The sequence below is a fragment of the Molothrus ater genome, chromosome 1 (assembly GCF_012460135.2).
Source record: "Molothrus ater isolate BHLD 08-10-18 breed brown headed cowbird chromosome 1, BPBGC_Mater_1.1, whole genome shotgun sequence".
In the NCBI taxonomy this organism is placed as follows: domain Eukaryota; kingdom Metazoa; phylum Chordata; class Aves; order Passeriformes; family Icteridae; genus Molothrus; species Molothrus ater.
This window is the reverse complement of record NC_050478.2, coordinates 101,604,231-101,631,558: the sequence shown is the minus strand read 5'-3', so window position 1 is coordinate 101,631,558 and position 27,328 is coordinate 101,604,231. Positions and strand designations below refer to the sequence as shown.

General features: G+C 39.3%; 1 protein-coding gene across 1 annotated transcript; it reads left to right on the top strand.

Moving 5' to 3' along the window:
* Window positions 1-407: 407 nt before the first annotated feature.
* On the top strand, window positions 408-26,511 carry VAPA (VAMP associated protein A). Its single transcript, XM_036403875.2, has 6 exons — window positions 408-629; window positions 17,278-17,430; window positions 20,030-20,133; window positions 22,130-22,210; window positions 25,154-25,330; window positions 26,264-26,511. Exons 1-6 carry the CDS (start codon window positions 554-556, stop codon window positions 26,420-26,422), a joined length of 750 nt encoding a protein of 249 aa, XP_036259768.1. The 5' UTR covers window positions 408-553; the 3' UTR covers window positions 26,423-26,511.
* Window positions 26,512-27,328: the final 817 nt, after the last annotated feature.

Sequence of the window (27,328 nt, the reverse complement as noted above, 5' to 3'; positions counted from 1 at the left end):
TGGAGTCACGGTTCCTGGAGGTGTTTAAAGAAAGACGGGACGTGGCACTGAGTGCCGTGTTCTACCTCAAAGGTTGCACCCGATGACCTCGGAGCTCTTTTCCAACGCAACTGATTCGGGGATTCTGACTCGCTCTAGCCGTCAGAGCGGGAAGGAAGGGTGTGTGTGGGAGTGTACGTCCGTCTGTTTCCACGTACCTCTGTGTCCCGGTATCTCCGTAGGTCTAGGACGACCCCGCGGCGCCCTGGCGCATGCGCACAAGGAAGGCCCGGGGGAAAGCGCGCCGCCGCCGTGCCCGCGCAGGGGGCAGTGCTGCCGGGGCGGGGAGGGCGCGGGGCCGCGCTCGGGGGCGCGCAGCAGCAGCGGCAGTGCCCGCCCTCGGCCCGCGCCCCGCCGGTAGCGCCCGCAGAGCCGTGCCGAGACACCGCCCGCCCGCCGTGAGCGAGCGGCGGCACCGCCGGCCCCCTCCGCCCCTCCTCCTTCTCCTCCGCCTTCTCCTCCGCCTCCTCCGCCCTCCCCCCTGCCCCTCCTCCCGCCGGAGAGAGCGAGCGAGATGGCGGCCGCTGGGGCTCTGGCGAAGCACGAGCAGATCCTGGTGCTCGATCCGCCCACCGACCTCAAATTCAAAGGTGAGGAGGGGGGAACGCGGCGCGGCGGAGCGGAGAGGGGCGGCAGCGGCGGGGTGTCCCGTTCCGCATGGGCGCCGGGCCGCCTCCGGGCGCCGCGTTCCCCGCTGCCTCCCGCGGGCGGGCCGCGGTGCCGGGCGCTGCCCGCCCGCCGGGGGATGGGGGGCGCCGCCGAGCCGGCGAGCGGGATCGGCCGCCGCCATCTTGGGATCCCGCGGGGATCCGCGGTGCCGGGTGGGATCGGCCGCCCCCTCCCTGCCCCTGCCCCCGCCCGCCCCGCCGAGTCACCGCTGCGCTCCTAGGCCCGGCCCCGGAGCAGCGGCGCCCGGGGACGCGGGTGTCGCTCTCCGGTCGCTGGCGGTGCGGGCTCCCTCTGGCAGCAGCGGGCAGGAGAGGCCCTGGAGCGGGCGGTGGAAGCCTTGCGGCGTTCCAGGCTTCACGAGGCTGCCCTAACGCCTGGCCTTGTCCCACTTCTCCTCTCAGGCGTGCTGGGGCCGCGCGGAGCCGGTGCGGCTCTGCACCATCAGTGCCCGGCACCCGCGCCCTCGCCCCGGTGCATCCCAGCCCGGCACAGGGCTCCCCGACCTTTCCCCAGAGCTGTCACGTCTCAGGCAGGCTCTCGGAACGTCAACAGGGAGCTCGCCTCTTTCCTGGGAATGAGGGAAATGGAATGCGTGCCTTTCGGAAGTTTTATGTGTGCTGTGTGTTGCGTGCCGACCGCATGGCTGTGACTGCTGACGTGCTGCTGTCAAAATAGGTCCCAGCTAGTGCTGGTATCGTGTGTGTCTGTCTGTGGTTTTCTCTCCTCGTGAATTAGATAGTTGTGAAAGGAAAGACTCTCTCAGAAATGAGTGATCGTTTAAAGGCAAGGGCATAAAAAAAAGCGTGTCAGAACATGTAGTTTTTGTGATGATATACCTGCAAGGGGCATTGAGAAAAATCTCAGAACCTTTCAGATTTGAAAGGTTCTGTATTAGATTTTTTTTTTTAAAGAGTAGTTAATGTTATGTGAAGTTATATTTTTAAGTGATGTGGCTGGTGTCACCACATGTATGTGCCTAATCCTGTACATTCTTCTGTTTTCCACTTTTAGTATGCTCATTTTTCATTGTTTTAGAGAACAGAATGGAATTTATGATGCTGTAAAAATCTTCCACGGACAACTAGAACAAATGAATGTTTGTAATAGAAGAGAACACTGTATTCCCCCAAAATACCTTTGGTCTGGCCTAGCATTAGCAAACTATACTTGTTTTATTGATCTGTCAAATCAATTAAACCCCAGCATTTGTCTGATTATGCATATTAATTTCTCGATAGCTTCAATTTTAAATTTTTTTAAATTGCACTTTCATACACAGACTCAAAACCATTGCAGGAACTTGTCATTTTCACTTGGGTTTTGTGTTGTTAAAATGCTGCTGGTCTGGCTGCACTCATATTTCAGTATGCTTTGTTCAGAACAGGTTGGGGAAAAATGCATTATTTTAATTTTTTTTTTAATTAAAAAAAATGCTGTGTCTAATTCAAAGCCTGCAAATGTGGGATGTCTTTGAGCTGGAACTAAGCTGTATTGATGTGATATGAAACAGTGTGTTGATAGAATAAATACTAGATTAGAAATTCTGTCTGTGTGAAGCTGTTGTTAGTCAGTGATCTTTATTGTGCTATGTGTCTATGCACTTAGAGCATGAAATGTGTATTCTTTAGGCATAAACTTCTGTTTCAGACTAATGCATATATTAGGAAAATTCCTGTAGAGCAGACTAAGCAAAAACAAAATATGAAGCATAATGAGACTGCAGCACTCTCTGTTACTGAACTATTGCAGTAATATACTATAGAAAGTGCTGTCAATTCAGAGAGCATTGAGTGCACTCTCAAGAAATATTTTCTAACTGCTTATTATTTAGAGGTGTTTAAAAAGGTTTGTGGGCCACAAACTAACCCAGTTCTAAAGTACTGTGTTGAAGAATACAATATTGGCAGTAGTGAATTCTGAGTGTCACCTTTTAAAAAGTAATTGGTTAGTAAGAAAGAGAATATATGACTCAGAATAAATGTAGCATGGTGTAGGAAGAGCATAACATTTTGTTAAAAGAATAAAACTACATTTTTTCAGTGCAGTAGGTTATTCAAAGTTATTTTATTGGTACAATCATCCATTTTTAATACTATTGTTGATGCATATGAACAGAGATCCAGTTTAAGTCTAAACATTTGAATTGAGCAAAAAATTTTATTAGTTTTCTTGCCTCAGGAAGTTATAATGGGTTTGCTGACCTTTAGGGTAACAGTGAAATGTGATAGTGTGCCCCTTTACAAACAACTATTTCATTAAAAGATATGTAGTACTTAACATAAGGAGTTGTTAACAACAAGCCTTTAAATTAATCATTGCCTGATGAAACTGCTTTTTTTATTAATAAAATCTAATTTACTCTGTCAGCAAAAATAAGGTCTGTAATACAATTATCCTTGAATTTTATTCAGCACGATTCAAGGGGAGTTCTAAGGACATGTCCTGTGGTAGCTAACACGTTACATAGTTCCCTTGGTGTCCAAGATTGCAATCCTGTTTTTGTAGTCCTTGTAGTTCTAGAAATTTCAGTCATTAATAGTGTTTGGGTCATGATTGATTCCCTCTGACCCTCTTTGGTAGGTGGATTTCTTTGGATTCTGAAACTATCAGGAATATCTTAAGAAAGCCTACAAAACAATTTAGTACTTTTCATAGTGTTGTGCAAATGTGACAAAGGGAAAAATTGTACTTAAAAGTGATGAAATGAAGAGGCAGTTGATAAACTATGTATTACCACTTTCTTTCACACTCACATTCAGTATGGAGCACTGAGAATTTGCCTCATGGCAAAATTCTGGTCTTGTACCCAGGTTCTTCAGCCGTATTGCTCCTCCAGGTTGGCTTTCTTTTGTATTCTAATGTGTTTTCTTTGACTTCCCAAATCTAAAGTTGTTGGAGTTTTGTTTAGGACTGGATAGGAAGAATTGAAACACAAGACACCTAAAAGCAACCCATTTGGAAGGTGGAACATCTTCTTACTGGTGTCTTCTTCATGTGACTCATACATGTAATCATTGTTGGTAGTTCTAGTTCAGTGAAGATTATAGGAATCTGGAATTGGTGCCCTGTGAATAAATATGTTTTTTTAATTTTCTTTTTGTAAGGAGTAATGTAGTTTAATAGCAACATTTGAAGTTTTAAGTTCAAAAATTTGTAGCGCTTTTATGGAAACTCCTTCTTCCTTAAGGCCAAAGAAGCCAGTTTTGCAATTTTAAGTAACGTGGATTTAAGTTGATCCTGGATTATGGTAGTTTTTTTAAAAAAAAATTGAAAGCCTTCTCCAAATGTTTAAATCAGTCATAAGACATGCTTCTGCAACACCTAATTGAAAATCAACACTAGTTGATTTGATGAGCTTTGGAAGATTAGTAGACAGCGTTCAGAATTTGAATTTCATGTGATTCAGAGGTGTCTGACTAGCAATGCAAGATTCTAAAAATGCCTGAATATTCTAAATTGATATCCTTTACTGAAGTTCTTGCTTACAAGTGTGTGAAGTCCAGTTGTGTTACCTTTTGTAAACATCTCAAAATAATGAGCTACTCTTTTCCTTTAGCAGACTAAAATAAAATTTGGAATGTGTCTGTGTGCAGTAAATTTTCTTTTTTGGTGGTTTGAGTTACTAGGAGAGATCAGTGTGACCGAGAATATTTCATTTCTGATTGTTGATCTGCATCATAGTCTGGAATTGTCAGTGTATAAAATCAGCTATCAGCTGGTGTATGTTCAAATGACTTTTCATGGGAGGTAGAGAGCACTTCACTCAAGTATTGCAGCTTATTCTGAAAAGCAGATTTCGACAACCTTTTAAATAATACAGAAATATTGCTGTAGGTTATTTTGTAATCATTACACTGCTATTGGTAACACTGAAAGCCACGGGATATGTGTTGCTGCAAATCGAGAAGGTGGAATTTAAAGGCAAAAATAGCTCAACGTTAAATGCATCCCCTGCCCTCAAGGTCTGTTGCCAGAATTGGCCTAGGATGCCTTTTGGTGTAGGCAGAGTTTGAAGTATTCAAATGTGATCTTACTGCCTTACTTGTGTGTATCTTGATTATGTCAAATTATGCCTATTTTCACTCTCTTCAAGGTACCAGTAAATTTGTGATGTCCCAATTTTCCAAGATAGGTTAGAAAAAAAAGGTGATTGGGATGTCAGTTTTCTGCTGTCTTCATTCAGGAACATTTTTGAAACTAAAAGAGTGGGAGTGTAGAGGGGGGAAAAACTGGTTGTAAGTGATTACTAATATAGTTGTGACTTTCTGATGCTTTGAAATGGTTCCATTTAAGTTAATATTTTTACTGGCTGAGAATTGCATAATGGCAATAAAATGACTCAGTATTCAACACGTAGTCTGACATTTTTTTTCTTTTAAATACAAGAGCGATTCTTGGCATTGTTTGCTCTTCCTATATGTATACTTCTATCCATTGTTTCATGGCTCAAATGTAGTGTTTGTTAGTATTTTAATTTCTTTACATTATATGTGTTATTGAAGATCGAAGCACAGGATGATTTGTGGGAATGTGTTGAGGAAGATAAAGAAGGGTAATGTTTTTTTACCAGGTGTTGCTTATTAGGTGGTATTATGTTATACAATCATCTCTACCACTGTGCTAGACTGCATTTAAAACTGCCTTGTAAAAAGGGAATTATATTGATCTGTGAAGTCAGGTGTGTTACAGTGTTAGATTATATTTTGGAAGAACTAGTTTGTCATTTGTTTTAAGATTCAGTAATGAAATACTTTCCTGTGGTGGTAGAGGTATACAACAGTGAAAATTTAGAAGTTTAGTCCTTTACCTGAAAATTATAGGCTCTGTTTTGCTTAATATTGCTGTTGCTTCACTAAACAGTGAAACACTATCCAAACCTCACATCTTGTCCTTCTAGTGTGTACCAATGATTGATATAAAAGCTTCACCTTTGCATTGTAATTACTATAAAGTGCTTATTCATGCTGCTTGTTGATAGCATAAGCAGGTGTTCTAGATCACCACAAGACATTTTTATTAATATTATAAAGACATTCTGTATTATGCATGAACAGTGTACTGCTGTTCAAGGCCAGGTTGAAAAGTAGAAAGTTTGAGAGGATTGAGAGGACCTGTTTTATTGCATCAGTAAATAGATCAGAGTATTTAGTGCACCAACTGTCCATTGTGGAAATCTAAATTGTTCCTGTTTTGGCCTGACCATGGTTTGTGAACGTTTTACTTTCTTTGTCTTTGGGACATGTTTGTTAACCAGATCTTTGTGACTATTAGTCACTAAGGGGTTTTACATGCTTCCCTTATAAACCATTAATTTAAATAGAAAAGGTTTCTGAAGAGAACTTACTGTATTAAAAGTGGAAAAACCAACCCTGACTAACTAGATAGGTATTACACTTTCCAGCTTGGAAGTTGTCAGTTTACAAGGCTTGAGGTGTCAGATGAACCTGATAAGTGAGTGTAAGCTAATTTCTTTAAAAAGAAAAAAATCAGCAAAATGACTCTACTAAGATAATTTCTGATGTGGTATTTTTGAAATAAAAATGCATAAACACAAGTTAGAATTTTACTAACTTTGTTTTTCTTAAGGTGGTAGGACTTTACTTGAGGCGTGGTTATCTTGGCTTCTTGCTGCTCTTGCCTTTTAGTGTTGTTTTGGATTGTATAAAGTTATTTCCTGGCATTTAAAATTATTTAGCAACGTAGATGTCATATTTCATTTTAGTATTTGAATGTATTTAGAAATAGATGGTTATGTAAAGGAAAACAGATATATTCTGTTCATTCCTATATGAGAAATGTCTTGCGAATTAAGATAGTTTGCTGAATATTATCCTGCTGTAGGTCTGCATGTGTTTAATTAAACACGGAAGAGGAAGAAAATAAAGTGCTTGCATGAAATTTATAAAGATGATCAAATTAGAACTTTTCTGCCTTTTGTTTCTCAAAATGTGGTCTAACTTGGATTAAAATCTTCCTCTGACACTTCAGTGCTTGAATTGGTCTGGCCTCAATAGTAAGCAAAGCCTTAGAGGAAAGAAAGAAGACATTGTGGTAGATGGAACATGGAACACCATGCAGTGTCCCAGGTAGAATGTGGCAGTCTGATCTGAGACCTTCTCTATCTGTGATACTGGGGATTGCCCTGACCCATGTGCAGGACTTCGCACTTGGCCTTGCTGACCCTCTTGAGATTCCCATTCAGCCACCTTTCCCTCCTGTCAGGTCCCAGTGGATGGCTTCCCTTCCCTCCAGTGAATCCACTGCATCACTCCCTTGGTGTCACTTGATGCAGACTTGCCGAGGGTGATGTCACTTCCACTTTCAGTGTCATCCATGGAGACACGGAGTAATACTGGTCCCAGTATGCATCTCTGGGGGATACGGGTACCACTTGTTGCTGGTTTTCACTTGAATGTTCTGGTATTGACTGGAACTCTTTGGACAAACCCCCCAGACAATTCCTTGTGCATCTAACAGTTAATGCATCAAACCCATATCTCTCTAATTTAGGGGTAAGAATGTTGGGGGGGACCATATTAAAGGCTGTACAGATGTCCAGGTAGGTGACACGTGTAGCTCTTCCCTTGTCCATTGATGTCCACCATAGAAGGCCACAACATTAGTCAGGCCTGATTTGACCATGATAAAGCCATGTTGGCTGTCACTAACTCCTTGTCTTCAATACATTTTGATATATTTTTGAGGAAAATCTGTTCCATTTTTCATTAATGACCTTGGTATGGGTGGGAGTATGCTGGTACAGCTCACTGGTAATGCAAGGTTAGGAGATGTGATGAATGCAAAAAAAAAATGGGATGTGTGCTAATAATAAACCATTTTCTTAGAGGTGATGAAAAAGAAGTAAAACTAGCGACTAGTACTTAATCATGGGTTTATTGTGAATGTGACAAGTCATGAAATGGGGCAAATACAGGACTGTAATTTTGTAGTGAGGAAAGTATTAATGTCAAGATTTTTGCCTTTGATGAAGCTTCATCTGAATGCATCCCTGGCAACACCTAGTCAGATAAAATGAACCCAGATGGGAATGATGCAAAGACAACTTTATTAACACAAGTGAAGTAGAAATAGAATAGCTTTAGCTTGTTAATCTTAGCAAAATGAAGACTGAAAGGGGATCTGATTGCTATCTATAAATACATCAGCAAGGTAAGCACTGGGGAAAAGAAAATCTATCTAGACTAAAGGATAGACTTGGTGGAAAAATGAATCTGCTTCAAGTGGCTGTGAATGTATTTAGATCATTAGAAACTTAGCTGAATCTGAATCATGTCAGTCTGCACCAACCTTCTGAAAATTATGTGGACAAAAACAGTTTTAAATTCATCAGATACCATCTTACAAAATTATAAGTTTCATGCGGACTTCAGAAAGCTTCTCCTAGGTCATGAGTTTGCAATGTTCTTGATAGTTTGGTAGGACATTAGTGGTACACAATTATTTACTTAAGCAAAGCAGGTATGGTGTGTTACATTCCAAGACATTGGAATAGCTTGATTGAGATACGTTTAATTTTTTCTCCTTTGTAAAAAGGGATATCCATGAATTTAAAAATTATATATGTGGGACTAACTGCTCCGTATCTGAAATAAACCTAGTATTTCTAGTCCATATGGATATGATGTTAATTTAACATGTTATCATGTTAAACACTATGGTGCTAATAAGGCCTGTAAACATAGTAGACCCACTGAAAGTAAAAACTGTTTCGTTTTTTAATTTGAATGTCCACCAGCCATCTACCAGGCACGTTCTGTGTTACGGCTCAGGTTGGAACTCCAGCTGCTTCTGTAGCAGTGACCTGGCTGGTACTGAGAAGTGTGGCTGCATTAGCTCAGCTCAGTACTGGGATGTGAAGTTGATGAGGAAGTTGGAGTTTGTGGTCCTGCCTGGTGGACAAGACCGACTAAATGCAACTTCTGTTTGAAGCAGGTGTTTGTTTGCCTGAGTGACTGTAGGAAATGATTGTGCTTGGCTTTCAGTGGCTTGGGAAATGGAGACTGTGGCCTGTGCTTCCAGAGACTGAAAAGTCACCCTGAAGCTGCAGTGATCTGTTGATGTGTTTGGGAGGCAGTCCAGTGTCAGCTAGTCCTGTCTGTAGGAGATTTTAATGTCAGATACACAAGTCTGTTTTGGCCAGGCTCTGTGTTATGAGCCAAGGTTGGATACCACGTAGAGGTTCAACAGCTAAAACTGTTTGTTTGTTTGTTTGCTTTTAAGAATTTTCTGGGCTCTTGTCCATGCCGGGAGACTTGTGAATTTGATTGATTTTTTAAAGTTACTTTGTTACACTGTTGGGATATTGCTTGCAAGGAAACCAGTGAAAACCACAAGAGCTTGGGTGGTTTGTTCAAGGTTTGTGTCTGGCCTCTGATACCCAGTTCTTGGAGCGCATTGGGCAAGAGCTTTTGATCAGGTCTTCTGTGGGAAGACTGATTTTCTATGTGCCACTACAGCTGTCATCTGAGATGATTACAAGCGTTCTGATTACTGCTATAGAGTTTGAAGAGTATCTTGTATGTTGCAATGCAGATCAGTTAGGTGTATCCAATGGGAGATTCCTTACATGATGATGCATATGGATTTTAAGTTGCTGGATATTTGAATATTTTAAGCAGCACATCTGGGTTTTCCAGCATCACTGAAACTGCTGGTAAGCTACAGCAGGTTAAATACAGAGCAAGTTTAAAAGGAAAAAGGAAAGGGAAAAGTTACTTGTTTATTTAGTTCTGTTGATCAGATATGCTAGTATTCTGGAAATCTAAGAAACTCTGTAAATATCAAGCTCATTAAATATCCTATCTTATGCAAGCAAAGATAATAGTTGCTCCAGCAGGAAGGGTTTATAACATAGCTCTTACTGAACTAAATCCATACTGAAAGATTGCATGTATATATTAGTTGCTTCAGGACTTTGGATGGATAATTTGGTGGTTTAAATGTTCAAGTTAAGCACCATTGAAATATTTCTACTGTTCTTGTTATTTCAGCAGTGCTTTGGTATGAATAATACTTTATGATTAGATCCTGAAGACTTTATCCTAGTAGAATTAAGAGCTACCAATTTTAGTATGCTCTTAATAAGTCTCTGACAAGAATAACAATATAATCGAGTACAGCTAAATTGTGAGTAAGAAATTCACTCTCTTATGGAGGTTAAGTTTAAGGTACAAGCATCTCTTTGATGTTAGTAACCAGATCGTCCTTTAGTAGTGGCACTCTTTCAGTAGGAAAAATGTCAGGAATAGATGTTTATGGCTGACTTGGGCCTAGGCTGCTAGATTTTAAAGCTTAAGCTAAATACCAGCAATAATATCTTTGGATGAAGTTATTCCGTGTTATACCATCTTGCAGCTAGTGGTATTTTGTGGTTGTTAGGGCTAAAGAAACCATTGCCCATATTTAACATAAAATACAGGACAGTCTACATTTAGTCTGTATTTTATCTAATATATAAAGAAAATAATGCTCTCTTGATCAAAATTCCTGGTAATGATCTGTGATTGTACTTTACCGCTGAGATAGATGCTTACTGCATTTTTGCTGTGGTTTCTTGGCTACTAACAACATTTTAGTCACAAGCTGGGGTGAATAAGAAGTTTTCATCCAGAAAAAACATGTAAGGAAATGTTTTGTCTGCTTTGAAATGTCACTGTGTTGTATTTTTGTCTTTTCTCTGTCAGAATGGCAGGCAAAAGGTTTCAGCTCCCATTTCTCTTACACCAACCCCAGTAAAGCCCGTGTGCCAGCATCTGCACAAGCACCTCTAATAAGCTGTGTAGCCATGTGCAGGCGCTGCCCCTTTGACAGAGGAAGATGAGCTATTTTAGGATTAGAAAATGGGCATTGTCTCAGCATTTTTTAGAAAGAAAAATCCATGATAGACACATCAGCAGCATGAATGCTGACAGCATGTCATCGTGGGGAGCTCAGATAAAATCTGATGTTACCCCTTGTAAACAGTGGTAGCCTAGAATCAGCCCTCAGGAATTGTGGACATTGAGGTGTGTCAGCTTTCTTACAAAGCCTGTTTTGCATTCTGTTTTTTACATGCAGATTGATGATAAAACATAACTGTTTCTTAAGTGCCAGGGTAGAATAAGAAGTGAGATTCTGTAATGCTGCTCTAATATATTAATATCTTCGTGAGAGCCATGATTATTTGTATGTATAATTAATCTCTTACCTTCATCCACTGATTATTCCTGATCATTCATATTCATGTTTAAGTATTAATCCATGAAACCTAAGTTATTATGCTTCATAGACCATGAATAATTTTAATGTAGGTGATTTGTTAGAGTTGGGATTTTTATTCCAGTTTGAATGCTCATGGTTCTGGTATTTCAAGAGGAAGGAGTTATTTATGTTTGATGGCAATGTATGTTATATATTCTCTTCAGATTTTTTTCATAGCGGTCTGAATATTAATTTCTTAAAACAAACGTATGGAAATAAAAAATTCCACTCACTTTCTTTTGTGTCAGCTATGTCACCTATGCTTTTTTCAGAAAGGACTATAAAATTCAATTTTGAGCAATAAAGTGCTTTGGGTATATTTTAAGATTGATTTTCTTATCTGATAGTCAAGGTAGTTTTGACTTGCTACAGAACACAAGTATTTCTCATTTTTAGACATCTTTCCTTCAGTACCTCTGGTGGAAGGTGATCTGGTCAAGGAATATTTAAGTAAGCTAGACAGAGTATGTCCAAGGACTCTGGTGCAATGCACACGTGGGTGCTGAGGGAGCTGGCAGGTGGACAGACAAGCTGACAGGAACCTTGTGAAGTTCAACAAAAAGTGCAAAGTCCTGCAGCTGGGGAGGAACAGCTATCCAAGCAGCAGTGCAGGTTGGGATCTGACCAGCTGGGAAAGCAGCTTTGCAGAAATGGCCCTGGGCATCCTGGTGGCCACCACGTTGATCATGAGCCAGCAATGTGCCCTTGCTGCAGAGAAGGCCAGTGGTGTCCCAGGCTGCAGTAGGAGGAATGTTGCCAGCAGGCTGAGGGAGGTGATCCTCCCCCTCTGCTCAGCACTGGTGAGGCCACAGCTGCAGTGCTGGGTCCAGGTGTGGGCTCCCCAGTACAGGAGAGACATTGACACCATGGAGAGAGTCCAGGGAAGGGCCAGGAAGATGATGAACTGGAGCATCTCTCTTGGAGGAGAGGCTGAGAGAGCTGTGGCTACTCCAGGCTGGAGAACTGAAGGCTTGGGAGAATCTTCTGAAGTATAAAATACCTGAAGGGAAGGTGCAAAGATGATGGAGATGGGTGCCCATGAGCAGACCAGAGGCATTGGGCACACCTTGGAACACAAGAGCTTCCCTCTGAACGTGAGAAAACACATTTTTACTCTGAGAGTGATCAAGTAGTGGCACAGGTTGTCCAGGGAGGCTGTGGAGTCTCTATCCTTGCATGTATTCATAAGTTTTCTGTCTATGGTGCTGGCGGCTGGCTCTTGGTATCCCTGCTTGAGCAGGGATTTTGGGCCAGATGACCTCTAGAGGTCCCTTCCAGCCACAGCCATTTTGTGATTGCTATGTCAAATGATGGGAAAGAAAAGCAATTCTATTTTGGCCTAATTAAAAAATTCCATACAACATAATACAAATATAGATTACATGGAGCTTTCTTAATTTAACTTACTCTTTCTTTACTCCATTGTTGTATTTGATTCTGGCAGAAGAAGTTGCTGGAGATCTTACTCTGTTCCTCTCAGGTCTATCTGAAAAGTCAGTTTACTTGGTCTCAAAGTTTCTCTTGCTTGGTTTAAAATGTTGCTATTAGTTTTTATTCTGCTGACTTGAGCTCATTTCTCATTTATTAGGGCTCAAACTGTCAAATGCAGTAAATGAGTTTTCTTTGTCTGCCCAACCTAACTGTACTGTGCACCCAAAGAAAACTACCCTGAGTTTGTTTTAGTTAATGAAGTGTTTAGTGTATTGAAGTGTTCCGTATGTTTCAAGTGCTCTTGGAAATTCAAAGGTGATGCAGCAGCTTTTAAAAAACAGCATTCCACTTAAAGCATATAATCCCCATATTTTTGAGGTTAATACCATAACACATTTTAAGGAGTTTGGATTCCTTTTGCCAGTCCGTATGTTTTTTATGTATACTTACATTGTTTTTAGATGTGGCTGAATGTATCACTTTGCTGTGTCAATTTACAGCTTAAATAAACTTTAATTCAGTGCATGAACTAGAATGTTTTCTGGCAGAATTAGCTTAAACATTGGCTTTTGCAGCAGCTACAGTTCATTGTCTTAAATCGAAGCAGGCAATGTGCTTAACACTTAAGCTGTTTCATAGAATGCTGTTGATTTTGTTAAATAATGCATGCTCATTTTTGTACAACTCTACAAGTGATGTGCCTTCTAATTATCAAAGATTTTGTGTAATTTAATAAACTTATAATTTATTCTTATCCAATTTTATGTAGAGGTAGTATTTTAAGACAGGCTTTTTCTGTACATTACGGCAGCTTTTCTTATTTTGAATGGAGCTTCTTGCTGACCAAACCTGTCCCCTTCTCAGAAGTGCTTTGTTTGCTCTGTACAGCTAGAGATTCTGACATGGGTCTCTCACCTTTGCCTAAACCTGTGGAGGTTTATCTAAGCTCTTCCTTCCCACACTAGGGAAGGTGTGTTCACATCATCATTTTTTCCCTGATGTTTGACTGTCTCACATGGTAGAAAAATGGGTTTTGAAGCTGGGACAGTGAAGGAGACCTGAATCTGAAATGAAAATGACACCACTGATGAAAAAGATCTCGGTTCAGGTCCTACCTATCCAGTAATATGCATATTTTGGTTTTACTGCATTATAACTGGCAAGCTTGTGGCAAGCTGGGAAACTTGGCACTGTTTCAGCAGTAGAAACTGGCTCTGCAGAATTCGTGGCATTTCTTCCTGCCCACTAGTTGCTGTAGTCCAAGCTGTGTAGTTGCCAGAGGCAACCCCGACATTAATGTTGTGTGATGACTGCACTGCAAGCTAGCTGAAATAGAAACTCAGCACATGAAGTTTTTGGGTAGGTCTGGTATTTCTGGGTATGATTAAGCAGGTGTCTCTCCTTCTTTTCTAAGGCCCTCATAAGTCAAAGTGATAGGAAGACTTGTGGCATGAATTGTCACTGCTCCATTCAAAACCAGTTGGGACAAACTGGCATTTTCACAACCTTTATTCCAGGAAGATGCTGTAATTGTGTCTTGAATTTACACTACTAAGAGAGTTATTGAACTCACTGTCCCCTTTGAAGTAACTCTTGACTTCCAGAGGTTATTGGATTGAGATTACAGGTTTATAAAGCAGTGACCTCTTGTCATTAGACATCATGTTACATTGGTATGTAGCCTGAGGATTTTATTAGTTGAATTACCACAGCTTCTATGTGTACAGTTAGACATAAGCCTATCTGAGATTTAAATAAAAATCTACTTGGACCTGAGTAGCATGCAAGCAGCAGGTGAGATGCTATTTTTGAGATTATAATGCTGCCCTGGTGTAGCTGAATATTTTCTGAGATGAAGTGGGTGTGCATTTGTCCATTTTGATGCATGAGCAGAATGTTTATATCCATCTTCGCCAGTCTTTTTCCTTGTTTACTTGCAGTCTGCGTAGTACAATCCAAACATTTCTCCTTCCTGGTTCTGTGCCTGTGCCCCACATTTTTTCTCAAGAACATTTGTAGTTCAGGATTTTGCATTTAGGCTATTACTGCCAGCTTGTGTTTAATTTCCCCCCTCCTGCAAAGGTAGTGGTGCTTATGTTTGTGTAATAGTGAACTCTAGAATCTTCTTCAGGTGTTGCAGTTTCTTTTTTGAAGGCTATGTCATGCTAACTTAGATCATGAAGCTCCTCGGAAAGGTACTAGATTTTTTTTTTTCTGATTTACTATCCTGTCTGTTCCTGCCTGTCCCTGCTCAGATCCATGCTGTTGGCTTGCCGCTAAACTACCAAACTGCTGGGTTCTGCAGGAACAGTGAAATTCAGTCATCTCTTCCTTTTGTGCACCAATTTGTTACCACCTATTTATTAAATCTGATGGTTGCGAGTCTTGAGAGTCTTTATACAGCTATTTTCTTTAAAGCTTTTAGAAAGCAGGTAAAAGGTAAAGCTGTCATAAGCATCCTCTAGACCTTGAAAAAGATTTCAGTCACCTCTGAAAGAAATGTCTGATTCTAAAAAGTGTCCCCGAGCTAAAAGCTTTTTTTTGGTGAAGTATCCAGGAAATGCAAAGGAGGTCACTGCATTCATGTACCTGGGAAAGAAAAGCAGATTTCTTTTAATTATCTGAGGTGTTGAAACTGACAGTAAATAGCAGAGTAATTTGAAGAATATATTGAATCCTATCTCATTATGGCACACTTTAAAAAGGCAGGCATGAGGAGACCTTTTGTGTCTCAAAAGAAACAGAATATCTTTTATATTTGTTTAAGAACCACTTTATTGTCAGTTTATAAATTCACTATTGCTTTGTCTGAAACAAGCTGGTTTTGAATAGTATAGCTCCTTTTCTTGATGACTGTGCTTTTCAAAATGAGCCTCTGAACAGTGTAATTTTTTTTCCTTTGTGCAGAGTGTCCTTAGTAAAAGTAGTTGAGAAGATTGAAAAGCAGACCACCTCACGTTGCCTAGAGTTACAATTAAAAAAAAAGTAACCCTCAAGTTTGAAAGTCAGAGTCAAAGTGCTCTTTGCCTCTGGGCACTGCAAAAGCAGTGGTTATTAGATGACTAATAGCTTAGGTGATTGTTAGTAAAACTCCCAGAATAACTTCCTCAAAAATGTGGTGTAGCTTGAAAAAAATACATGTTCGGTGTGTTATGAGTGTATCACCAGTCTTAGAATGAGAAGAGTATTCAGCTGCCTGGTTTTAGTTCAGTTTGTGGTATGGGTGATGGGAGGTTTTTTTTTTGAATCTCTCTCTATAGGTAAAGACAACTAGATCATGCAAGAACCATCAAAAAGGTAAGTGGCAGGAAACTTTCAAGTAATTTTGTAAATCTTGGGGGCTGTATCAAATTTGCTTGGATTGAGAGGATGACTTACTTCATCCACCATGTAAAGTCAGATCAGAAGTGAAGTTTCAGGCAAATAATACCAGTTCCTATTTTGTCAAAAGAACCTCAGTGAATGGAAACCTAGCTTGCATGTATCTTCATCTGCATCTCAGTGTTCTGGTTCTCAGGGATTCTCTTTTTAGTCTTTATGTATTTGTATCTTGGTGTTTTGTGTTAGGACTGTTTAACGCTCTCTCAAAATCAAGTACTTGGAATGAGTTTTAGAAATAAAGGCATCAGTCAAATAGTGAGCCCTCTAGTGTGGTGAGCCCTCTAGTGTAGTGTTTGCTAGTGGGCAGAGCTTTTTCCCTCAGAGAAGTGCAGACTCCTCTCTGGAATAAGGTGTTCAGACTTTTCTGAATTGACTTCCTATGTCTCATGCAATTAGTGGTTTTGTTGTACTTTACCACTTGTTCGTATCACTTATATTTTTCATCCAATTTAATCTGAAGTTTGCTTTCATTGTAGTTTTTTAATGGAAAAGTTGTTGTTGTGTTTTCAATATTGATAAAAAATATTTTGTAGTTATTTAATGTGTTTAAAGAACTATAAAGAAGGTTCTTAAAAGTTAATGTACACATGGAATATTCTTGAATAAATTTCATGTTCATATGAAACACCATTTTTCTAGAGCCCTTGCAGTCTTGCTTTCAGATGACAAACATAAGGAAGATTAACACTGCTCAGAATGCTGTGAACCTTATTTTTTGTGCTGTTACTGTGTGGCATTGCATGAAGGTGATCTCTGCTGGAAGATGTGCTTTTGCAGCTTGATATTAGAATTATGCCTCCTGTCCAGACTTGGAAGGATTCCTATCCTGAAGGTTTAACATAAATGCAGTTTAGAGAGTACACTTTGTATATTTATGCATTGAATACATAAATATAGTAACTTCAACTGCAATAGCAACTATTGCTTTTCTGTGGATCAGGTGGAGTACATGCATAAACAGAATATCATCTCTCTTGCTTATTTTGAGTTTAAAAGAGGAGATTGATACCTTGTTCTTTTAAGTCTATAGGAGGTCAGAACCCCACCGAAGTTGAAATCTTAAGAGCAGTGACTATGTTTTAGTCTCAGTGTTTTCTTTCTCTAAACAATTGAAAGAGTTCCAAAGAATGTGTGACTTCTACTCCTGAAGAACAATTCAGTGAAATTTACTTTTGCATGTGACCAGTACCTTCTAGGTATTTCAAATATTAAGAATGATTTGGTAGGAATAGCATATACATATATGAACCACTTGTGCCAGCAGCTCAAGTCTGTTGTAATATTTAAGAGTTCTTGATTGTTGTAATGTATGTTGTTATAACTAAGGTGATGGAGCACTCTTTGCATGTAACACAGGGTATGTGCCTAACAGGTGTATGATTTAACCTGCTTTTGCCAGTTTGATGGCAACAAGATGTATTTTAAGAGTTACTTGTACTGTATAAACAGATTTCTTCTCCAGAGATGCGATTTTAAAAAGACCAACCTTTTTTTTAGGTCCCTTTACAGATGTAGTAACTACAAATCTTAAACTACGAAATCCATCAGATAGAAAAGTATGCTTCAAAGTGAAGACCACAGCACCTCGTCGATACTGTGTGAGGCCAAACAGTGGAATTATTGACCCAGGATCATCTGTAATTGTTTCAGGTAAAAATAAATGCATGCAGTTGTAGGTTAAGTGTTCTTAAGGCCTCTGATGCAGTTCCCTAATGCTTGATCCTAAAGACTGTTTGAAGTATGTCAGCTTTTTAAAACCTTTTTATTTTTAAATAGAAAGGATTCCCCTCATTAGCGTGATGACAACTTGATGTAGAGTTGCAACGATACATGAAAAAATCTTCCATGTAGAAATACTTGCCTTTGACACATTTATTTGTGGCTCTCAAAAGGAGGAAAAGCAAGTTGAAAATGGGCAGTGACATTAACAGTACATTTGCCTCAGACTACTATATTCATGTTTGTATCCTGAAGTAGAACATTTCTTGGCTGCTCTGATGTGCTTAAAGTGTAACATTTCATAGTTCATAGCATTTAAGAAAAAAATAGTTTACAATTGTCTCTAGTAGTTTTTTTCAAGAAAATGGGAAGACTAGATAACAGTCTGCAGATTTGGTAAAGGGTTTTTGTAGGTCATTCTCCTGACCGTTTTGTGGTAGAATCTCTAGAATAAGGGATATTCATTCAGGTTGTAGATGTCACAGGCAATACAGATGTGAACTTCTAGATCTCCTAGGTCTAGAAAACTGATTATTTTAGAACCCTTGGAGACTTCTGTAGCAAAGCAAAAGGGAAATAAGGGAGCAATCCTCAGAGCTTTTCAGATCTACATTCTTACACCCTTTGGGAAGTTTAAAAGAAGCTGGAGAGCTATCTTCAGGTGATATGTTCAAATGATGCAAAGAAGAAGGCAAGACAAGTTTGTGATTGACTAAAACTTTAGAGTAACTTTCCTTTAGGAGTTTTCTAATCTAATATTATCTGTAGAATGGAGCCTTTTAAAACTTCATTATTGCTTCCCATGGCAGTCCAGCATCTGGACACGTGGTATTTATTCACTGGCTTGGGGATGAAAGATTTAAGAATTGATTTAAGATTCAAATAGTCAAAAACTTCTTTATTTCTGTCTTCAACTACAACTTAGAGCCATTTTACCTTAGCTGTGTGTTTGACCTGGTATCTGGGATTTTTCCAGTGGGTAGTTCAATATCGCAATCAAGATCTTGCTGGCATTTCTCTTCAGGGAATTGAATAGATGGAGGGATTACATCCTGTGTGTTTTCATAGCTATAAATTATCTTTTTAAAGCTTTAAATATTTTGGTTTTTTAAATGAGTCAGTACTGGAGCTGTAAACAGTATTGTGGCTTCAGGATCTCCAATAAAGGGAAACGTGTCACACTGCTTGAGTCTTCAGTTGGCATGGCAGGAAGTCTTTGATGTGCCTATTTCTGTATTGCTGGATTCTCATGCAGTTATTCAGCTACAGTGACCTCAAGATGTTTTTGAGTGCCATTGTTTAGTTACAGTGATTCCACAGTGCTTTTCAAAACTAAGTTCTCTTCCCCACAGTGTCAGCTTCATATTTTTTTTTAGGCATATAATTTCTTTTGGGTCATTTGCTAAGATAAGTGCACAGATTATTTTTCTAGTGACCCACTTTATCTCATCAGTCTCTCAGCTGAATGTTTTCAGTGCTGAGTCATCTTTCATATAATTAAAAATAGATTTCTCTCATATTGTTGTGCAGAGAGAAATAACTATAGGATACTGTGGGCTGAAGCTCTTATGTTCAAAACTGAATGTTGTGGTAGTGTTAGCTGTCTTCAGCCTGTTTAATGCATTGTGCTGATTCACAGCCAAGACAGTTTTTAAATTCATTGTTGGAAATGTGATTTGACAATCATTATATAGAAGTCCACTGACGGTTTTTAATCATTTATTACTTTTCAACTGTGGATCACTAAGTAACCTTCGTCTGCCATGTTTTTTCATTTTTTTCCTGAAATACAAATTGCGTAAGAGCTGTTTTTCTTTACATTGATACTCTAAATTTACTATTTATCATCCTGTCGTCGTTTGCTGTTAACTTGTTAACAGCAATTGCTTGTTGTTGAGTTTTTTTCATATTATACCATGTTACTCTTGTTCCTTCAAAGGTTGTTACTGTTACTTGTTAATGTTTTCCCCTCTGCTTTTGCATTTTTCAAGCTCTATCAGTATCTCTGCCACAGCTTTCTCATTGCTATAAAATAGGTACATATATAGGTAACTGTTATAGGACTCCATGTATTTTTTCTTATATTCTTCTGAAAACTGCCTCTGCTTCTCTTAATTTTGTATAAGGATATACTGAGCTGAAATTCCCATTCTGTGGAAGACAGGTGTATGTACACTGCAAAATAATTTATCTCTCCAGTTCATTGAGTCCTCATTCTCTGGTAGATCAAGTTTCAAGTCTATTCCCACATACACATATTTAGATGTAATTTTTTTCGGTCTTTTTACAGGATGTTTGTTCGTATTTGTATATGAAATGTCTTTTCCTATAGTAATTACAGAAATAATCATGTCAGCCACACCAGACTCTGACCTCTCAGTCCCTTTTTCTACAGTGTATGCACTGCCTTTGCATTTTAACTTTCAGTGTCTGCTCAATGAGGATTAAATTTGAAGTGCTTGCTGTATGTACATACTTGCTGTAGTGATTAGCTGAAGAATCACAGTTTTATTTTTTTCCTTTGGAACAGTAATGCTGCAGCCTTTTGACTATGACCCAAATGAGAAGAGTAAACACAAGTTCATGGTACAAACAACCTATGCACCACCAAATATTACAGATATGGAGGCAGTGGTAAGTAAAATTGGAGTAAAATGGCTGATGTATCTTTTTCCTTAAAAATTTTGGCTTAACTAGAAATGATTCCTTTTTGAAGAATTGAGTTTTCTCTGAACAAGGTCACCTCTTAGAACTTGCTTGTAGTGATTAGCATAGAGGTTACTGAATGGAAACAGGAGTGAGTCTAAGGTAAGGTCAGTTCAGTGTTAAAATATGGGCATATTATACCTTTATATGCAGCTAATTTAAAAGGGATAAACAGATTTAATTTAAATGAATCAAGAGTATATTCAAACAACAAGCCTGAAGCTGTATGTAAATGGGTTCATTTGGTACGAAAAGTGTTTAAGTGAAATGTTGAATGGGATTATAACGAATTAAAACATTTTCAAGACTAAAAGTAGATCTTGTGTCTCCCTACAAGATACCAAGATCAAGTAGATCTTGTGTCTCCCTACAAGATACCAAGTGCTGGCTAAACACAGCACAAATGATAGATTTATTTTCTGTTTCAATAGAACATGTTGTAACTTCAGTTCTTAGGCTAGGTTGGTCTGATGCAAGATCCAGAAAGAAGGTATGTAGGTTTGTGCTTGTTAGTTCAGAAGTAAGGTGCCTATTTCTGATTTTGCTGGCTGGCACCAATGGGAATGAAGCCCTCAGTTGTCAGAACATGCCTTTTAGGGTGTATGTGGACTCACATAAGTATGTCCTAAGGTGGAGGTCATTGTTGCACATGCTTCTAACTCTACAAACTGTTTTAAGTAATGCCTGGGTTCACACAGGTACATTCGATGTTCACTCAAGGCAGAGAAGGAGAGGGGAAACAAAGGATAAAGATGAGATTTTATAAATTGCTGAAATCCAAGAGACCTTTTGGTCTCTGTTCCCTTATATGAAGGCAAAGATTACTGTGGCATCACTCTTCACTGGAAGCCATGGAAAACCTTCTAGATTTTGTGAAGCTTTGGAGACATGAATGTTAACATCTGTCTGCCTTTTTGAACTGGTTTGTTTTTCTTCATCTGCTCTAAGAGCTCTTGGTTATGTTTGGTAAATGAAGCCTGCCTGTTTGGTTAAGGATATAAAAACCAACTTCAGAAATACCTTTCAAATAACTGCTTTCTTAGTGAGTTCAGGTATACAGTACTGAGAAACAGATCATGCAGAAATTTGCTAATTGTAGTTAAAAGTGACTGTGTAACTAATACTGCTGGAAAAAAAGAAGCATGTTATGAAAAACCTGAATATTTGAATCTGTAACACCTATAAGGTAACAGGAGGACCTATTAGAAAAATTGCTGCAGACTTCAGACCTGTCTCTAAGCCTAAGAATTTAAGACAACTACATGAGGTGCATGCTTTGAAAGTTAATTGTCAGTTGAGTAGAGAGATTCCAACATAGTTTAGTTATTTAAATATACTGAGAATCATTAAAATTTAAATGTGTTTTATAAACAGCTTTGAAAAATTCTCTAGGCCAAATTGTCACGTGATATGCAGTAAAAGGTGAAAGTGGGTAACAGTCTAAAATTTGAAGAACTAAAGAAATTTACTCTAGAACGCATGTAGAGTCACTAAAAGGTGTCTTTCAATCTTTTATTTAAAATCAGTGCTTTCAAGATGGGATACAAGCAGTACATTTACTGAGGCATAATAGGGCTAGAACTTTCTTTTCAAACTGACTCAGATGCTACTTGTTTCTTGTTGTGTGTTAAGAAACCACTGTATTGTCCCCTCCCTGTGTCATACAAACCTCTGATGGATCTATCCTTGCATTCAGTTTACTCTTTTTCATTTCCAGACTTGAATAACCATCTCTAGCTTTTGTTACTTCACAGCAGTGCGTGTGAACAAAAAAGCATTGTTCATAAGCAAGTCTGAAAATTGCAGGGAGGGTAAGCATGCTATTCAGCTGTATAGGAGGTCAGTGCTAAGAGCAATCTTGTGAACTGTTGAGATGTTTGCATGAGTGCAGCATGTTAAATAACTGTATTAATTGTTTTCTTAGTGGAAAGAAGCGAAACCTGATGAGTTGATGGACTCCAAATTGAGATGTGTGTTTGAAATGCCCAATGAAAATGATAAACTGGTAAGTAAGGAATAAGAAACTGTCATACACTGACTGGTAGGCTCTCACAGAAATTTCAGGGTTTTTTTAACTTATTTGATTTAATGACTAAATGAATTGATGGAATTTGCACTAAATTAGACAGGAGGAGTGTTCAGTATATAACTTTTTAAGGATTCACAGAATCATGGAATATCCCAGGTTTAAAGGGACCATGAAGTACCTTGTGGTCCAAGATCTTGTCCCAGAGGGAGCACTCTGTCCAACCACATCTTTAAAAACTCCAACAATGGAGAGCTGTTGCAAAAAACTGTATTTTTGTTATTTTTATACTTTATAGTTCTCAGATGCAATCTCAGTTTAATCTTGAGGGGAAGGGGGTGTAGGGATTGCTTTGTAGTTGGGGATTTTGGGGTTGGTTTATTGTTTTTTCTTTCTTTTTTGGAAAGGATAATTTATGAGATGAAGGTGTAAACTTCCTAAATGTGTGTTAAACAGTAAAAATATAAAGGTTGAGCATTTATTATCAAGGCACTTAGTTGTCTACTTTCTGGCTTTAATTTTATAAAGTGTGTAATGTAGTGAGAGAAATGTAATGAGCTATACAAAACTACCTCCTTTTGTACTTCCTCCTAAGAAACTGTCCCTAGGGACAGAGGAGCTTACTTTTTAATTAAAAAGTCATCTCTTTACACTCTTAAGGGGCTTAAGGCCCTTTTAGGGCCAACTCTTTAAGGCCATTTTTCTTAGAGTGCAAGAGCTCTCCATCCTCATGTGTAAGAAATCAAGGGAGGCAGGCCAGAAAATGGCCTGGCTGAGCAAGGATCTGCTCCTTGCATTGCGGAAGAAGGTAATGCACAGCCAGTGGGAGCTGGGACGTGTGACTTGGGAAGTACATGAGGGTGTGTAGGGGTGGGATCAGGAAAACTAAGTTACAGATGAAAAGGGATGTGAAGATTAACAAGAAAGGATTCTGTAAGTGTGGAGTATATTAGAAAAGAAAGGACAAGGAGAGTGAACCCCGCTGATAAACAAGAAAGGAGAACTGGTGACAACAAATATGGAGAAGGCTGAGGTACCCACTGACTTCTTTGCCTCAACCTTCACTGGCAGTCAGGCTTGCCAGGTCTTGAGGGTTCTCATGGTTGAAAAGCTGGACATGAATCTACAGTGCTGTGCTCACAGCCCAGAAAACCAATTGCATCTGGGACTGCACCACAAGAAATGTGGCCAGCAGGTCAAGGGAAGAGATTCTCCCTCCTTATACTCTGCCCTTGTGAGACCCCATCTGAAATCCTGAGTCCAGCTCTGGGTTCCCCAGCATAAGAAGCATGTGGACCTTCTGGAGCAGGTCCAGAGGAGGGACTTGAAGATCCTCAGAGGGCTGGAGCACCTCTCCTATGAAGACAGGCAGAGAGAACTGGGGTTGTTCAGCCTGGAGGAGGCTCCATGGACACCTCATTGCAGCAACTTTTAACACAGGCAGATACTGATAGCACAAGGGGGAATAATTTTCAACTAAAAGAGGAAAGATTTGGGTTTGGCGTTTGGAGGAAATTCTTTGCTCAGGAAATAGTGAGGCACTGGAACAGGTTACCTGTTGCAGTGTGATGCAATATCCTGTTTCAGCTATCCCAGTCCCTCCCAGGTGTGCCAATACCTTCCCCCTCCCCCTTGCCCCCTTGCTAAGTGCTGTCCGTCAGTCTTAACATTCTAGCAAGGGCATCGTCTGATTGGCAAAAGTTCAAAAGATGCTTCTCAGCCCTGAGGTCGTTGGCCTATCCAGGTGTCACTTGTCCCCTGAGCCTTCCCCCCTCCTACCTGGTTGGTGGCATACCTATCCTTCCTTCCCCCTCTCCCCTAGGCTTAAAAGACACAGCAACCACGGATCAGGATTCTGTTGTGTTGGAATATCACAAGATTCAGAGATCTGTGACCCTGGAATAAAGCTCTGGATTAAACCCTCTGGCAGAATCCATCTCCTTTTCCCTTCACCATCACCTAAGGCCTTTCCACCAGAGCTAAAGCTGAGTTCCTTCATGCCTGGACCTGTCCCAAGTGCCCAGCTGCAACATCCAGTCAGCCAGAGGTGTCTCTGAGGTGAAACACCACAGCTGCCACCTTTGGTCCAGCAGCAAGGGTCAGACGAGGCCAGGCATGTTCCATTCAGTAATACTGGGATCTTATTTCAATAGTTACCCAGAGAAATTGTGGATGTCCCATCCCTGAAGGTGTTCAAGGCTATGTTGGATCAGGCTTTTAGCATCTGATCTGGTGAAAATTGTCCCTGCCTGTAGTGGGCCAGGGGGGGAAGGGAGTGGAACTAGATCTTCTTTGAGGTTCCTTCCCATCCAAACTATTCTATGATTGTGTGGTTTTGGGCAAAGCTGTGGGAATTAGATAGTTAATTTTAGTATTGTTCTTTTCACAGCTTTTTGTGGCTCTTCAAAATTAGTAATGTGTATTTAGGATGCTGTCAGACTTAATTTTCATCATTGTGCAGCACTTTATTTTCCGTCACTAAGAGGTATTACAAGCGCAAAACATTGTGTCACACATACTTCATAGGAGTTTGTGACATGACCTGTTATGATTTTACTTTTTTACTTTTTTTTTCTTACTATTGCAGGATTACTTTCTTGCTTTTATTTCCCCCCCCCCCTCCAAGTTCAAATGCTCTTTGGTGTATTTTATGCCCTCTTTTGCATGCCTCCTGGGTCAGTGTTGAACTGCTAAAGTATTAATTTGTGTCTCAGTAGAGTGTAGTACCAGGTAAACGGTGCAATCTTCTCTTGCTTTTTTAATACTTGAGCTAATCAGAATTGAACTGTCAGTGTGTCTGTTCAGCTTACTGTAAATATAAACATCATTGAACTATATTAGTAGCTTCATTGTTTCACTTTTAAGCTGTGGATGATTTTTCTCTAGGTAAGTAAATTCCCAAATTATTCTTGATGTTTACAGAATGATATAGATGCAAGCAAATCTGCCCCAGTACTGAACACATCTAAGCAGGATGGACCGATGCCAAAACCACACAGTGTTTCACTTAATGACACTGAAACAAGGAAGCTTGTGGAGGAGTGCAAAAGACTTCAGGCAGAGATTATGAAGCTGACAGATGAAAATCGGCTCCTGAGAGTAAGTTCTGCATCCACGTTTATACTGAAGTGGCTTCACTCTTCTTGAGTGAAAGGTCTGGTTTCTAATTAGGCCAAAAGATGTATACTCCAGCAAGTAGATAAAGCTGTTAGAATGTCAAGATCAATTCATAATATGACATTACTGTCCTGTATATAATGTATATTTTGAACTTTTCAGTGATTGAGACTTTGTGATTGTAATGGAGGAGACAGTGAAGCTGCAGAATTTTCTTCTTAAATGAAGTGGTCCTATTTAAGGTGACCTTAGTTACCTTAAGTCAAACCTACTGAATTAGTAGCTTTGTATAAGTGCTTTATTTTTCATTAATAATGAATGAGATCTAGAGCAGTAATATTTTGTATTACAAACAGCTAGTGAGCAAGAGCAATTGTTTGGCCAGAGGAGGTAAGGAAACACTACTTTCTTGTACCTTTATGTAAAGGTGTCATTTCAGTGACCAGTAACTAGTCAATACATGACTTTGTGTCTTTTCTATATATTTGCTTTTGGAACAGTTTTATTGGCCATGGTAGCCTTTTAAAGAACTATGAAATAATATGATATCTCCACACCTGTTATTCTGATGACATTGACACTAAACAAAGCAGATATTTCTCCTTGACAATCAGGAATTACTGCTATTTAATTTTGACACATACTAAGTAAGAGCAGAATGCTTCATTGGGCCTGGCAAGATTTTTGGTATATTTTTTAAGCAGAGAGACTAGTGAATTACAGTCCTTATTTAAAATACGGTTTTCTATGTTCATATTTTGGATTTTGATGTGATGTAATTTTGTATGTGCTGAGGGTTTTTTTTAAGCTTCATTTCAATATTCAGCAGTAAATATGGCCTTTTGAGTTCAGCTTTTACTATCCTAGTGATGTATTTATGTTTTTTTTTCCACCTGTGTTTTTTCTTCCCCTCAGGATGAAGGCTTGAGGCTCAGAAAGGTAGCGCACTCGGATAAATCTGGATCACCCACAGCTTTGGCCCTCAGAGATAATGGCTCTAATTCTCTTCCTTCACTTCTTGTTGTAATTGCAGCCATTTTCATTGGATTCTTTCTAGGGAAGTTCATCTTGTAGAAAGAATGAGTGAGAGAAGCATGCAAAACTGCAGCTTCCTTTTTTTTTGTTTTGTTTTGTTGGGGTTTTTTTGGTTTTTTTTTGTTTTCTTTGGGTTTTTTTTTGTTTTTGTTTGTTTGTTTTTTCATTTTGGTTTTTTTTTTTTTTTTGTTTGGTTTTTTTTTTGTTTTCTCTTGGCCAGAAAAAGGTTTGTTTACCTACCACATCATGGGTAGTACGGCCCGAGCGGCCGTTCTTGTGTACAGCATCATAACAGGCTTTGCCTTTAATGATCTCGCACGGTTAGAAAACACAATCTGAAAAGACAGACTGTTCAGCTGCTGGACAAAATTGTACATTCAGTCATCAATAGCAGGTATCAGTTGCACAGTCAGTCCTTTATGAAAATTCATAAATAAAGAATTGTTCTTTCTTTCTGTGGTTTTAATAAGAATTCGAAAATTGTTCAGAGTCTTGTAAATGTTATTTTAATAATCCTTTAAAATTTTATCTGTTGCTGTTACCTCTTGACAAATGATTTATTAGATTGCTAATCCCACTCATTCAGGAATATGACAAGAGGTATTCTGGGGGAAATGGTGCCTCTTACTGTGTAAATTTTCTCCTTACCTTACTTTGCTAATATCATGGCAGAATTTCTTTCTTATTCCTTGTGAGGCATTGTTGAGAGTTCTTCATCCTTAACAGTCCTGTCCCATAATATTTAACATGACAAAAGAAATAAAATTGTTAACAGATTTTTCTGCTGGGTAGCCTGTTTGTGTGTGTCGTGCTTTTAGAGGGGATTCTTAACAAGTTCATTGTTCATGGTAATTTGCTACTTGTAACAAATGGCTATTTTGAAGTTTATTTGCTTAAGTCTCTGGCTTTGACTGTTGTAATTGAAGCTTGGGAAAGAAAAAAAAA